Source organism: Peromyscus maniculatus, chromosome 8, assembly GCF_049852395.1.
Source record: "Peromyscus maniculatus bairdii isolate BWxNUB_F1_BW_parent chromosome 8, HU_Pman_BW_mat_3.1, whole genome shotgun sequence".
In the NCBI taxonomy this organism is placed as follows: Eukaryota; Metazoa; Chordata; class Mammalia; order Rodentia; family Cricetidae; genus Peromyscus; species Peromyscus maniculatus.
Genome location: NC_134859.1, coordinates 60,596,992 through 60,611,290, shown reverse-complemented (window position 1 = coordinate 60,611,290; position 14,299 = coordinate 60,596,992). Strand labels below are relative to the sequence as shown.

The following is a 14,299-nucleotide window of genomic DNA, read 5'->3' as shown; positions in this document are numbered from 1 at the left end:
CTCCTGACAGGCCCCGCCGTCAGCTTGTCCGGGTAGCTCTTTAGACTGGACAGAGCTGGATTCAAATTCCATTTATGCTACCTGCATGACTCCAGCAAGTTGCGGAGTCTCTGTGAGCCTCTGTCTTTCCTTTTTGTTTTGTTTGTTCTGTTTGAGACGGAGTCTCACTATGTAGCTCTGGCTGACCTGCATCTCACTGTGTAGACCAGGCTGGCCTCCAGGTTACAGAGATCTGCCTGCCTCTGCCTCCCGAGTGCAGAGATTAAAGGCCTGGCACTTCTGTGTTTCTAAACCTCAGTTTTCTCCCCTGCAAAATGGGGCAATACCACCTCCTTCCTAAAGCCGGTAAGGATCATGTGAGTGCCCAGGGTGGTACCTCCACATAATAGATACCATACTCTGCTCCCCTTCCTGTTAGGAGCATATCCCACTGTCAGGCTGTGTGTCTGGGAACACTCAATACTATCATGTATGAAGGCAGCATGGGAACAATTTGGGTCCATTGACTGAATATTCTCCTTCACTAGTCACTTCATTTTTAACCTGCCATTTCTGGTGATCCTGAAGTGTCTCCATTTATACATAAGGAAATCAAGATTCACTGGAGTGCCAGGTGGTGGTGGCACACATCCTTAGTCTCAGCACTTGGGAGGCAGAGACAGGAGGATCTCTGTGAGTTCTAGGCCAGCCTGGTCTATGAAGTGAGTTCTAGGACAGCCAGGGTGGTTACACAGAGAAACCCTGTGTGTGTGGGGGGGGGGAGGGGGGTGTTCACTGGAGCAAAGTTAGCTTAAGTGGGGGCCCCCAATAGCAACGTCAAAGATGCTGGCAAGGTGGGAGCCAGTCTTATCCTATCAAGTTATCTATCCCACTCTCCACACAGCCCCCTGAAGCCGCAGTGTCCGCCCTTCTTACCGGTGGGCTCCAGTCCCCTCCCTCTGAGCCAGGGTGTTTCCACAGGTTACCTCTCAGGCTGCTGTGCGAGAGCATGAAGAGGCAGATTGTGTCCCGGGCCTTCTATGGCTGTGAGTGTGTGGTGAAGGGGGCTCTGAGGGGTGGGGGTGGGGAAGTGCCTCGGTCACAGCCCCCCTCCCCCTCCCCGCTGCAGGGCTGGCCTACTGTCGCCACCTGTCCACGGTGAGGACGCACCTGTCTGCGCTAGTGCATCACAACATCATTCCACCCGACAGGCCCCCCGGGGCCACAGGTGGCCTTACCAAGGACGTGTGGAGCAAGTATCAAAAGGACAAAAAGGTGCGCGCTGGGCTCCCAGGGCAGAGGCGTGGGGTGGGGACCCGGGAGGCAACAGTTGTATGTGGCTGCCTGCTCTGAACAGAATGGTCGTTTGCGGTAAAGCATGGTAGGGAGTTGGGCAGATAGGCAAAACTGATGCCATGGGGTGACCTGCATGGTAGATGTATGGCTGAATCTCATATGCATGGGAAGGGACTGGGCTGGGAATCCAGTCTACTTCCATATTGATCTGAGATCTGACAAACTTTGCGAGGAAGGAGGTGAGACAGATCTCTTATAGCTGTAACCACAGAACAGGAGAATGTGGTACCCCAAGCAGGGTGTCCCTGGGCTCAGGAAAGCCACTAAAACACAGGCTCAGCTCTCCCTGGGATGTGGCTTGGCTGCTGGGCCACAGTAACTGGAGGCTGCATAGTCTTTACCCTCTGGATCCCTCAGAACTACAAGGAGCTGGAGCTGCTGCGGCAGGTGTACTATGGTGGTGTGGAACATGAGATTCGCAAGGATGTCTGGCCCTTCCTGCTCGGCCACTACAAGTTTGGCATGAGCAAGAAGGAGATGGAGCAGGTAAGGGAGCCTGCTCCTACAGAGCCAAGGAAACAGCAGCTGGGCAGGTGACCCCAGAGAGGGAGTCTCGGAAGCCTCAGCCCCTCCTAGCTAGAAACAGCAGCGGAAGATGGTAATGGAGCGGCCCCATGGCCCTCACCTCAGGGCCTGCTCCAGTCCAGCCATCTCAGCTCCTGCGTCCCCTCTAGGCTGAAGTTCCAGTACCTGCTCACTCAGCTCCGAGGGAGGCATGCCTCCGGGCACCCTCCCTCATGGTCATGGTGTGGTCTGAGCACAGGTGGACGCAGCAGTGGCAGCGAGGTACCAGCAGGTGCTGGCAGAGTGGAAGGCCTGCGAGGTGGTGGTGAGGCAGCGGGAGCGGGAAGCTCATCCAGCCACGCTTCCTAAATTCTCCTCGGGCAGCAGCATCGACAGCCACGTGCAGCGCCTGGTGCACCGAGATTCGACCATCAGCAATGATGTGAGCCATTCTGGGGGAAGGCCTTGGTGGGGAGGGCCGATGGGCCCACGGATCTCTCAGGCACAAGGGTCCTGAGCATGGGGCCAGCTCCCAGTACTGGCACTTAGGTCCTGCACAGAGGCTTCCTGTGTCAGTGTCTTGAAATTTCAGCTGAAGAATGGGCAACTTTGGGTGCTTTCACCAGAAACCAAGGCGTCGCTTTGTGCTGCATTTGAATGGAACAGTAGGGGAATTAAGTCTTTTGGGATGTGGGGAAGCTTCTCCCTCCTTGTAGAGAAAATGTGAGGCAGTCATGGGTTCCCATGAGTTCCAGTACTGCATCTGCTTCTGGGGAGATCAGTGTTTTTGAGCAAGAGTGCCCCATATCTGGCCTCTATTTCCAAACTTCTCCATTCCTGTGACTCTGATCGAAGAGGCTTTATGGGAAGTTATTGGCCAGAGAACCGAGGAGCGCTTAGAGAGCCATTGATGTCCACTGGCAGGGCCCTTTCTCTGCAGTTTTCTGTCACCTTGTCCAAGTATCTGCAGAGGTAGGTAGAGCACTCGGGAATGCTCTTCCTGCCGCCACTGCTGCCTTGAGAACAGCAGGCAGTAACCGCCGCCGCCGCCACCATCCCACCCACATCTGAGTTTCTTTTTCCTGTTTCTTTTCCTACCTTTCTGCTTTCCTCTCCCTAGCTCCTCCTGTCTTGAACTGGCCTTAACGGTCATCCTGCCTCAGCCTCCTTAGCTGGGATTACAGGCGTGCTCTGCATACTTACCTGGAATAAGCTGTTTTTATTCCTGTATTTATTATTGAGACAGGGTCTCCCTTTGTAGATCTGAAACTCACCACGTAGACCAGGCTAGCCTTGAACTCATAGAGATCCACCTGCCTCTGCTTCCCAAGTGTTAGGATTAAAGTTATATACAGCAATGCCCAGCCCGTAAGTGGTTCTGGGTTGGTGTTTTTTTTGTTGTTGTTGTTTTGTTTTTTTGAGGCAAGGTTCTCTGTGTAACAGCCCTGGCTGTCCTGGAACCCACTCTGTAGACCAGACTGGCCTCGACCTCACAGAGATCTGCCTGCCTTTGCCTCCTGAGTGCTGGGATTAAAGGTGTGCATCACCACACCAGCTTGTGGTTGTGGGTTTTGGTTTTTGTTTTTGTTTTGGTTTTTTTTTTTTTTTTTTTTTTTTTTTTTTTTTTGAGACAGGGTTTCTCTGTGTAGCTTTGGCACCTTTCCTGGAACTCACTCTGTAGCCCAGGCTGGCCTCAAACTCACAGAGATCCCCCTGCCTCTGCCTCTCAAGTGCTGGGATTAAAGGTGTGCACCACCACCGCCCGGCTCCTAGTTCTGTTTTTAAGATTTATCTATTTTTATGTGTGTGAGTGTTTTGCCTGCATGAATGTTGATGTGCCACGTGTGTGCCTGGTGCCTGTGGAGGTCAGAACAGGACATCTCTCTGGAACTGGAGTTATGGATGATTAAGAACCACCATGTGGGTGCTGGGAATCTACCTAGGTCCTCTGAAGAGCAACAGGTGCTCTTAACCACTGAGCCATCTCTCCAGCCACCATTTTGTGATTTTTTTCCTCCTTCAAAATTGTCTTTTTTTTTTTTTCAAAATATGACACATAAATGTGAAGCCCATTACTCTGTATGTCAAACTAATAATATTAAAAAGCCAGACGTGTCTCACATCTGAAATCTCAGTACTCTAGTGGTAGAGGCAGAAAGATCAGGAATTGAAGGCCAGCCTTAGCTACATAGTAGAGTCAGAGCCATCCTGGGTTACATTAGTCCCTATTTCAAAGAGAGAGAGAGGGAGAGAGAGAAAGGCTTTTTTAGATAAAGTTTGCTCTTTATACTTTACTAATCATGAATGTTAACAGAGAATATAAAGTAGAGCAAGACTTAAAGAATATAACTCCAGTCAGAGAGAGAGCTCAGCAGTTAAGAGCACTGGCTGCTCTTCTAGAGGACCCGAGTTCAATCCCCAGCACCCACATGACTGCTCATAACCATCTGTTAACTCCAGTTCCAGGGCATCTGATGCCCTCTTCTGACCTCCATGGGCACTGCATGCATGTGATGCACAGACATACATGTGGACAAAACACCTATATACTTAAAATAGAAATAAATATTTTTAACTGTCTAAGCTAACCGGACACCCTCTCCATCCCCATGTGCGCTGTTCTTCACCCTGATGAGCGTACTTTGTGCTCTGCCTTTTGTAAAAACCTGTCTCTGGGAGGGTGAGACGCCTCAGCAGGTAAAGGCACTTTCTGCACAAGTCTGATGACCTAAGTTTGATCCCCAAAATCCACTTACAGGCAAAAGGAGAGACTGACTCCACAAAATTGTCCTCTGGCCTTGTGTGCATTACAGCACATGAATCACTAACGCACACACCACACACACACAGTAATCATAAGTACATGAAAACAAGTCTGAGCCCGGCAGTGGTGTGCTCTGGTAATCACAACACTTGGCGGCTGAGGCCAGCCTGGGCTACCGAGTTTCACAAGTATGACTTTACCCAGTGCTTCAGATTTCTTAGCCAGAGTGGAGACCTTTAGCATCCCTTTGACTACATTGTCCAGTTAGAAAAAGGAAAGACAAAGGGTGTGTGGCGTGTTGTGTCCCCTCGACTAGTCTGTGTGGGCTTCCGGCAGTCAGTGGAGGGTTCCCTTTACTTCTGCACTGTCTGAAGACTAACGTGACCGACTTGGTATTGCTACAAAGGTTTCCTGTCTCGTCTGCTCAACATTCGATACCAGCAATAAAGAAATGGCCTTTCCTAAACCTGCAGCTAATTCTCCCCTCCATGCCCCAGCAGCCACGTCAACACACTAGGCAGCTCTCCCGGGATCCTTTGTGACTTCAGGTCTTTGCAGAAGGACGATGAACTCAAACTGGCTACCAAGAGTTGGAGCCTAGGGGCCAGAGACACCTCAGCTACTGAGATCACATACTTCGGGGTTGGAGAACATAGTGTTTTTGTAGGGGACCTGGTTTGGTTTCTAGTGTCCCTGGCCTCAGCAAGTGCCTACACTCAGGTGTAAAACCCAATATCCAGACACATAATTAAAAATAGAACCATAAATCTCTTTAAAAAAAATAAATAAATAAAAAGGCCAGGTGGTAGTAGTGCACACCTTTAATCCCAGCACTTGGGAGGCAGAGGCAGACAGATCTCTGTGACTTCCAGGCCAGCCTGGTCTGCAAAGTGAGTCCCAGGACAGACTCCAAAGCTACACAGAGAAACCCTGTCTGGAAAAAAACAAAACAAAACATGGATGGTGGTTGCGCACGCCTTTAATCCCAGTCAGTATTCAGGAGGCAGAGGTAGGCAGATGTCTGAGTTTGAGGCCAGCCTGGGCTACAGAGCGAGTTCCAGGACAGCCAGGGCTTCACAGAGAGAAGAAAAAGCCAGGGGCCTCTGCTCCCCTTCCTGTAGCAGTCCCTGGAAGCTGTGGGGTGCACTGCACAGGCACCACCTGTCTTCGTTTTGCCCCAAGCCTTGTTTCTTCTTTTGATTGGCTGGAGTAGAGGCAGGTTTGGGGCCCAGGGACTGTGGTGTTGGGGGTTGAGGGTGGAAGGACGGAGTCGGAAGAAAACTCTCCTTCCCAGCCTGTTCTGATCCAGGGAAGACCCTGGGGTGTTGGATGGAGTGACCATCTGTTTACTTCCACCAGGTGTTTATCTCTGTGGAGGATCTAGAGCCCCCAGGGCCGCAGGACCCCGATGATTCCAGACCAAAGCAGGAGCAGGAACCAGCAACGGGGACTCCAGGCACAGCTGCTGCCGAGCAGCAGTCAGTGGAGTTCGACTCCCCAGACTCGGGGCTGCCTTCCTCCCGCAACTACTCCGTGGCCTCCGGCATCCAGTCCAGCCTAGATGAGGCGCAGAGTGTGGGCTTCGAAGAGGACGGCGCTGGGGAAGAAGCCCCCTCCGACGGGCCAGCCCCTGCAGCCCACACCTTCTCGGAGCCCCATGATCCAGGCCAGGAGAAGCTCGCACCTGCCAGTGAGCTCGAAGCAGGGGAGGAGCTGGCAGCCGTGTGTGCTGCAGCCTATACTGTACGTGGGTGTTCCCTGGTGCTCCCTCGCACTACTGTCCGTGGCTCTGGAGTCCTGACACCCTAAAACCTGGGCACTGACTGCAAGGGGTGTGTGTGGCTATCCTGAAAGGGCTCTGAGCATCACTAAGAGGCCTCTGTTCTCAGAGCTCTGGGGTCCTTGTTGGCTGGGTTTTCTTTGGGGACCACCTCTTGCCCCCAACCTAGGAGAGGCTGGCCAGCCTCACCTCTGAGAGACACCCACTTTTCCAGATAGAATTACTGGACACCGTGGCCTTAAATCTGCACCGCATAGACAAGGATGTGCAGAGATGTGACCGAAACTACTGGTACTTCACGACCCCCAACCTCGAGAGGCTCAGAGACATCATGTGCAGGTGCCATTGGGGGCGGGCAGACTGTGGGAGATGTGGGGCCCCAGTCCAGGCCACGATTTCACCTATGTACTGTCTCAGGTCTCCTTGCATCCTCTGTCTGGAGCAGTCCCTGCAGCACCCCATCCCACTGCATCCTCTGTCTGGAGCAGCACCCCACCCCACTGCATCCTCTGTCTGGAGCAGTCCCTGCAGCACCCCACCCCACTGCATCCTCTGTCTGGAGCAGTCCCTGCAGCACCCCACTGCATCCTCTGTCTGGAGCAGTCCCTGCAGCACCCCACCCCACTGCATCCTCTGTCTGGAACAGTCCCTGCCGCACCCCACCCCACTGCATCCTCTGTCTGGAGCAGTCCCTGCCGCACCCCACCCCACTGCATCCTCTGTCTGGAACAGTCCCTGCAGCACCCCACTGCATCCTCTGTCTGGAACAGTCCCTGCCGCACCCCCACACCACCCTGCATCCCAGGGTTCTTTCAGACACTCACCTGTTTTCACTCCCCTGCCCTTCACACCAAACTGTGGCGGCCTTCTGTTTCCCTCACCAAGTCCTCTCCTGAAGTGCCTTGGGGACAAGGGTCATTGGTAGTTCCCTCTGCCTCACAGGGTAGAGCACAGTGAGTGTTTTAGAATTGTGGAAAGAAAGGCTGACTCGTGGGGAACAGAATGTTTTAGGGGTCATGTCTATTCCAACCCCCAAGAAAAGAGAACGCACAGTCACAGTGTCCCCCTGGCATTTCAGCTTCGTGTGGGAGCACCTGGATGTGGGCTACGTGCAGGGCATGTGTGACCTCCTGGCCCCTCTCCTGGTCGTCCTCGACAACGGTAAGGGGTGGGGTGTGGGCTTCCCAAAATGGACCTGGGTTCAGAGTGACAAGATGGGAGGGAGGGGATGATGCCTGGGTCTAGTGTGGGACTGTTACCAGTCCACCCTGGTGTCTACCCTGGTGTCCCGGGGCCTCACTCCCGTCTCATCGCAGACCAGCTGGCCTACAGCTGCTTCAGCCAACTCATGAAGAGGATGAGCCAGAACTTCCCCAATGGGGGTGCCATGGACACCCACTTTGCCAACATGCGTTCCCTCATCCAGGTGAGTGCTGCAGCGGCCTGAGGGCTGGGCATGGCTAGACCTGCTCATCAGCCCCGGGGAGGCTAGAGACGGCCTTTACAAGGGAACTATGTCTGAGGGGCTGGCCTGGAACCTGCAGCCATCCGTCCACCTCTGCTTTGAGTGCTGGCACATTGGCATGTGCCACAGCCATAGCTGAACTTCCTTCATTGAAAAACACTGCTGCCTGGCACATGCTGTGTTCCCAGCACTTGGGAGGTGGAGGCAGGGAGGTCAAGGCCAGCCTGACTACAGCAAGTTTGAGACCAGCCTTGACTCTATGAGAAATCTTAAAATTAATTAAATTAGTTCACACACACACACACACACACACACACACACACACACACACACGCATGTATTAATAAAAGTAGCTGGGTATCACAATTCATGCCTAAAATCCCATCACATGGGAGTCTGAGGCAAGATCCGGATTGCTGTGAGTTGAAGGTAAGCCTAGGCTACAGAGTGAGAACCTGTTTCAAACAACATTAAAAAATAAGGGCTGGGGAAATTCGTTAGCCAAGGAGCTGGTTTGATTCCCAGGACTAATAATCTTTTGTTTTTAAAGCCACATAGTGGCTTATGATCCCAGTGCCGGAAAGGGGGAGACAGGTGGATCCCTGGGCATTTCTGGCCAGACAACCTAGTCTACTTGAGTTCCAGGCCAGTGAAAGACCTTGTATCTAAAAGGTAACCAAGATAGGTGACTAGCACCAGTGACATGACACCTGAGGCTGTCCCCTGGTCAGCACACACACACACACACACACATCACCTGGTCAGCACACACGCCCATGTTCACCCACGAACACTTGCAGGCACATATATACAAACCCTGCATTAATTAGTTGGAGCTGGGGAGATGGCTCAGCGGTTAAGAGCACTCGCTGCTCTTCTAGAGGACTCATGTTTAATTCCCAGGACCCACATGGCAGCTCACAACTGCCTATAACTTCAGTTCCAGGGGATCCAACACCTTCACACAGACATAGATGCAGGCAAAACACCATTGTGCATAAACTAAAATCATTTTTTAAAAAGAATTAATTAATTTAAATGTTTAAAAATGAAGGCTCTAGTTGAGGTAAAATGCTGGCCTAGCACAGGAGAAGCCCTGGGTTTCATCCCCACCACCACATGGAAACACTGTTATCTGTGTTAGAAACTGAGTAGCAGTGTGCACATGCTTGTGCCTGTGTGTGCTGGTGAGAGGTAGGCTTGGTGATTAAATCAAATGCCCAGAAATAACTGCATAAAGATGCAGCTGGGAGAGGGAGACGGAGGGACAGATGGACACGGACAGTGGGACGCAGCTGCCTGTGGGTGGGCGTGGCAGTGCAGCGGAGTGGCTGGGCACCCCTGGGTGGCGGGAGGGTGCCAGAGAAGCAGCTCTGGTCAGTGTCTCTCCCTCTCCACCATGAGATCTTGGACTCGGAGCTGTTTGAGCTGATGCATCAAAATGGAGACTATACCCATTTCTACTTCTGCTACCGCTGGTTCCTGCTGGATTTTAAAAGAGGTAAGAAGTGGGTGGGTCTGGGCATCGTGGCACATGCCTATAATCCCAGTACTCCAGAGGCTGCAACAGGAGGGTTATCAGGAGTTCAAGGCCAGCCAGCGTCAGCTACATAGCAAGATTGTCTTTAAAAAAAAAAAGTAAGATCATGGGACTGAGGCCAGGCAGCAGGAGAGCCCTCTTCCCGAGTCAGTGGTCAGTGGTATTCTAATGACTGCGTACTGCACTGTGTGTCCTGCCCCTGCCCCGCCTGAGTTTTCCTAAGGGGGTCTGGGCCCGTGTTTCCTCCCGCCTGTGAGGCAGTTCCATGGCACAGGAAGTATGCTTCCTTTGTCACAGGTGATGGTCTTGGAACCTTGTTCAAACTACAGCTTCCTTGAGCACTAAAAGTGGGAAGTGCCACAGTCTTCGGAAATAACCAAAGAGACGGGCAGGGTCTGGGTCTGGGGTAGGGGCCAGAACAGGCGTTCTGGAGCCAGGCTCAACCAGGCTGTATGCAGTGGGGAGAATCCAGCCGCTGAAGCTGACTCCCATGTGTCTCCATCAAGCCCCGTGCTTGGGACGGTAAGTGCCAGCTCCTTACTGTCCCCAGAGTTGCTGTATGAGGACGTGTTCGCAGTGTGGGAGGTGATCTGGGCAGCCAGGCACATCTCATCAGAGCACTTTGTCCTGTTCATCGCCCTGGCCCTGGTGGAGGCCTACAGAGAGATTATCCGTGACAACAACATGGACTTCACTGACATCATCAAGTTCTTCAATGGTATGAGGTGATCCAGCCATCCGGGCTCCCCCACCCCCACCCCCAGCAGGGCATGGAGGCCAGGTCCTGGACTGTGCAGAGGTGGAGGGTTTTCAGGAATTCTAGGGTTCCTTCCCCACTGGCAGATGTCAAGAGCATAGCAGATAGAAACTAAGCAAGGTTAGGAGGCACAGGGCTCCTCACAGCCTCTCCACAATTGTCCATGTTCCCCCCCGCCAGAGCGGGCTGAACATCATGACGCCCAGGAGATCCTGCGAATTGCCCGGGACCTCGTCCACAAGGTGCAGATGCTCATGGACAACAAGTGAGAACCTGCCACCAGGGGCTGCAGACTGGAGAGCCCAGGAGCAGGCCCTGCACTCCAGCAGGGAGAGGCGGAGGTCACCATAGCCAGACTGCCTCACCCAAGTCAGTCCCCTGCCCCGACCCCGGCCAACCCTGCCCACTCAGCTGTGTGACCTGACAAAGTGACTGTGAGCCTGGGATGCATGGGCAGTGCTGGCCCTCCAGGGCCAGTCAGGGTCAGGATGCCTGCAGATCACAACTGGGTGGGAAGGGTTGGCCTCAGGGGAGGGGCTGCCTTGGGGACAGCTACCCAGTTTCCCTCTCAAACAACAGAACTGCCCCACCCGCAGCCTCCGCCTGGACTGTTTCCCAGTGTCTCTTCAGTCACCCTGGGGCCATGTAAGGTTAGTGGGGTCCACGTGGCCTCAGCCTCATCTAGCAGGAGGTGCATGGGGCAAGGAGCTCTGTGCCATATCTCTCCTGAGACCTTTTGTCGTCTCAACTAGCTGCCTATTCAGGCATGTGTCCTGGGGCCAGGAGATCTGGGCTGCCTTCCAGGCTCTCCCGAGACTTGGGAAGCCAGATGTGGGCCCTGGGTGAGAGCAGTCCACCTCAGCAGCACTGCCATCGTCTCTGGCCACCAGAGTGACCCCCGGAGCTCCGCACCCACTGCAGTGCACCCACTCATGTCTGTACAGTGTCACCCTCCACACCCTGCCCTTGCATTATGCACTAGAGATCCCCAGGACTGCGCGTAAATAGCACATTTACCCTCTGCAGGGTATGGAGGGCAGTGGGTGTGGTTGCTCTCCAGAGGGACCCCAGGGAGACTCTGTAGGAAAGCGATCCTGTCACAGCCTGGTTCCAAGGACGGGCCTCTGAGCTTCAGGGTGCCCATTACCCGTTCCAGACATCTGTGAGTTCCCAGGACCAAGGGAGGTGGGATTGCCTGGGTATTCTCAGTTCATGCCAGCTCCACTTTCCACATGCTTCTCAGGGTGCTGAGAGGCCTGGAAACCCAGAAAGGCCCTTGGAGGAGTTTGCAGGGGTGTCACCAAATGGATACCCCTTGACCCAAGGCCTAGACATGCTGCTTGTTAGTTTTGTCATCTCCGCGCCCCCCCCCCCAAGCACAGCCAGGCCTGGAACCTGCCCAGAAGTCACCAAGGTCCACAGACGTCCTGCATTCGGAAAACACGAGAAAGGGCCAGCCGCCGTCTGCATCTAGCACATGCCCTCCCTTTCCCGTCCTGCACGGCCTGTGTGGGGCCAGCCCGTCCTTGCTGTTCATGATCCTTGGCCTCCACCAAGCATGGTGGCCAGTGTGTGCCTGCCTTAGTGACTCTGGTTCTGTGAGGAGCAGAGTGTATGGGGTTTGGGGTTTATTTTTGTTTTTCATCTGGTTGGTCGGTTGATTTTGTTTTGCTCAGAAACCATACTCTTCAGTATAATAGACCAATAAAATGCGTTTGGTAATGCCTGCAGCTCTGATGGCTACTTGTGGGACTGGCTGGACACAGGACACAAAAAAAACATGTCCTTCCATGACCCAGCAGTAAAGAGTGACAGCTTCCAAAATAGCAAGAATGGGATAAGAGAACCAAAGTTCTTCCTAAAGAGGGGCCTCCACGTCGTGGGCTAGATAGAAAGTCAGTTGCCCAGAATGCCACACACCTCACCCCCAGAACCATGATCTTACCTCGGGTTGACCAGCAGAGCCTCCGGCCTGTAGTTGGGAGTAAGTCTTTGGCCTCCCCATGTCCCCACCAGCGTCCCAAAACTTCAGTCAGCTTAGCAGAGTGAGTAGACCTTACTGAGGGGTGGCACGAGCCCCCAGCTCTCAGCCCTCTGAGGGTATCTCTGAGATGTCCGGCTCGGGCTGAGGGAAGTGGCTGGAGGGTACAGCTCCTGTGGCTGCATGGAAAGGACCTGGTCAGGACCCTCGTGTCCTGCCTTTCCCTGCCCCAGAGCGCTTCTGGTCCTATCTTTAATAGCTCCCCCTCAGTCCTGCTTTGAGCCCTGTGGTCTCCTGTCAGCTCCTCAAAAGCTAAGGGTTCTAGTCCACAGCCCTAGCAGTCTGGCCCCAGCCATAAAGACGACAACAGGCTACGCCGGGCAGCAGTAGCGCACACCTTTAAACCTTTAATCTCAACACTCGGGAGGCAGAGGCAGGCCTGGGCTACAGAGTGAGATCCAGGACAGGCACCAAAACTACACAGAGAAACCCTGTCTCAAAAAACAAAACAAGCAAACAAACAAAAAACCCACAGGCTAATGGCCAAAGGTGGCCAGGAAAAACTGAGACGTGAAGCTTGTACAAGGGAACTTGGTAAGCCCTCTGGGGAAACCCCCCTCCCTCCCTAGCAGGTTCTGTGGCCTGGGTGATTGTTGAATCCTGCTATGACCACCTTCACCGAAGGCCTGGTGCACCAACCTGAGAGTGACCTGGCTGCTCCATACCCCACCCTCCCTGGTCCACTTAGACTGCTGGCTGGGCATGTAGACCCTACAGGAGGCTCCATGTCCAAAAGGGGTCTCTGGAGGGTTAGGCCAGCCTTCTGGGACATTGGGCTTCATGGACACAGCCTCATTGGTGAGTAAAAGCAGGAGCCCTGAGGGTAAGGAATCCTGCTGTTCATCCTGAAGACGCAGCCCCATATATCAGGTGATATTCCCAGGCACGGGCTTGATTCTGTTCCCAGTACCCAGTACCCAAGTTCCCAGACACACTACCAAGACCAAGAGAGCACTCTCCAACTGTTAGCCCTAACCCTACCTTTCACCTGCTACACGAGTGGACAGGACAAAGCTCTTCTCGACACTACCAGCAGAGAGCGCCCACACCTCATGAGTTAGAAGAGCCGATGAGGCTGGCAGTGGGAGATTGGAACTGACATTTCTTAGCACTGGCCCCTCCAGAAAACAAGAATCTGGGTCATTTATGGCCAGCATTTTCTTCCTGAGGGTAAGGACCCCACACGTACACTTTCCTAGGAAGGAGACTGAGGGTGTTGTAACCAGGGAGAAGCCTGGCACAGCTACCCGCTCCTTGATCTTGTTCCCCACCACTTGCCTCCAAGACGGCTTTGTCTAAGGCTAAGCTGGGGAGAGAGACGGGGTCAGAAGTCGTCTGTGCCCAACTGAGATCCTGACCTCCAATCTCATCCAGCTTCATAGAGTGGAATAAATTGTCAGGACCCAAGGTGGCTTTGGGAAGCTCATCACCATCTGTACCCAGGTCCTGGGGGTTAGCCTCTGCTATCTATTCCCCACTCTTTTCCCAAAGGCTAAGGGAAAATTTCCCGAGGTGAGTGAGCAGAACTCAGAATTGTGGTCCTAACCAATGAGGTGCAACTGCTGGACTTTAACAAGTCATTAGCCACTTCTCATTTGCTCAAAGGGACTAGCTCTTGCCTTATTTACTCCAATTAAACAAGATAATGTTTTGAAATTATGAAGTATACAGCCTTGTGTAAGCTTAAGGAAGACCTAGAACTGTAGTCTCAAGCTTGAGGCATGGAGGGGGGGCACAATTGTGAGGCCAGATCCTTCCTAAAATTGTCTAGTGGCTGCTCCCCAAACATTTCAAGGTAGTTGGGCAGTTGTGGCCACGCCTTTAATACCAGCACTCAGAGACAGAGGCAGGTGAATCTCTACAAGTTCAAGGCCAGCCTGGTTTACAGAGGGAGATCCGGGACAGCCAAGGCTACACAGAGAAACCCTTTCTGAGAAATAAACATCCCAGGGTAAGGGCAGACCATCCCCTGATGTTTTTGTTTAGTTGGTTTTCTAAGACAGGGTCTCTCTATGTATCCCTAGCTGGCCTGAACTTGCTTTGTAGACCAGGCTGGCTCAGACTCAGAGACCCACTTGCCTTTGCCTCTGGCACACACCTCTAGTCCCTGCAG

General features: G+C 53.3%; 1 protein-coding gene across 4 annotated transcripts in view; it reads left to right on the top strand.

Moving 5' to 3' along the window:
- The window catches only part of Sgsm2 (small G protein signaling modulator 2), a 40,121-nt gene extending 28,246 nt beyond the window's left edge, over positions 1-11,875 (top strand). For all 4 annotated transcript variants that reach the window (XM_076542884.1, XM_076542886.1, XM_076542887.1 and 1 more), the window contains 11 exons: positions 961-1,025; positions 1,109-1,254; positions 1,693-1,821; positions 2,099-2,281; positions 5,963-6,346; positions 6,598-6,722; positions 7,462-7,544; positions 7,700-7,809; positions 9,253-9,349; positions 9,939-10,106; positions 10,326-11,875. In XM_076542884.1, the coding sequence (XP_076398999.1) occupies positions 961-1,025; positions 1,109-1,254; positions 1,693-1,821; positions 2,099-2,281; positions 5,963-6,346; positions 6,598-6,722; positions 7,462-7,544; positions 7,700-7,809; positions 9,253-9,349; positions 9,939-10,106; positions 10,326-10,414 (1,579 nt within the window). In that variant the 3' untranslated portion in view covers positions 10,415-11,875. The remainder of the gene's footprint in view (positions 1-960; positions 1,026-1,108; positions 1,255-1,692; positions 1,822-2,098; positions 2,282-5,962; positions 6,347-6,597; positions 6,723-7,461; positions 7,545-7,699; positions 7,810-9,252; positions 9,350-9,938; positions 10,107-10,325) is intronic.
- The last annotated feature ends 2,424 nt before the right edge of the window (positions 11,876-14,299 follow it).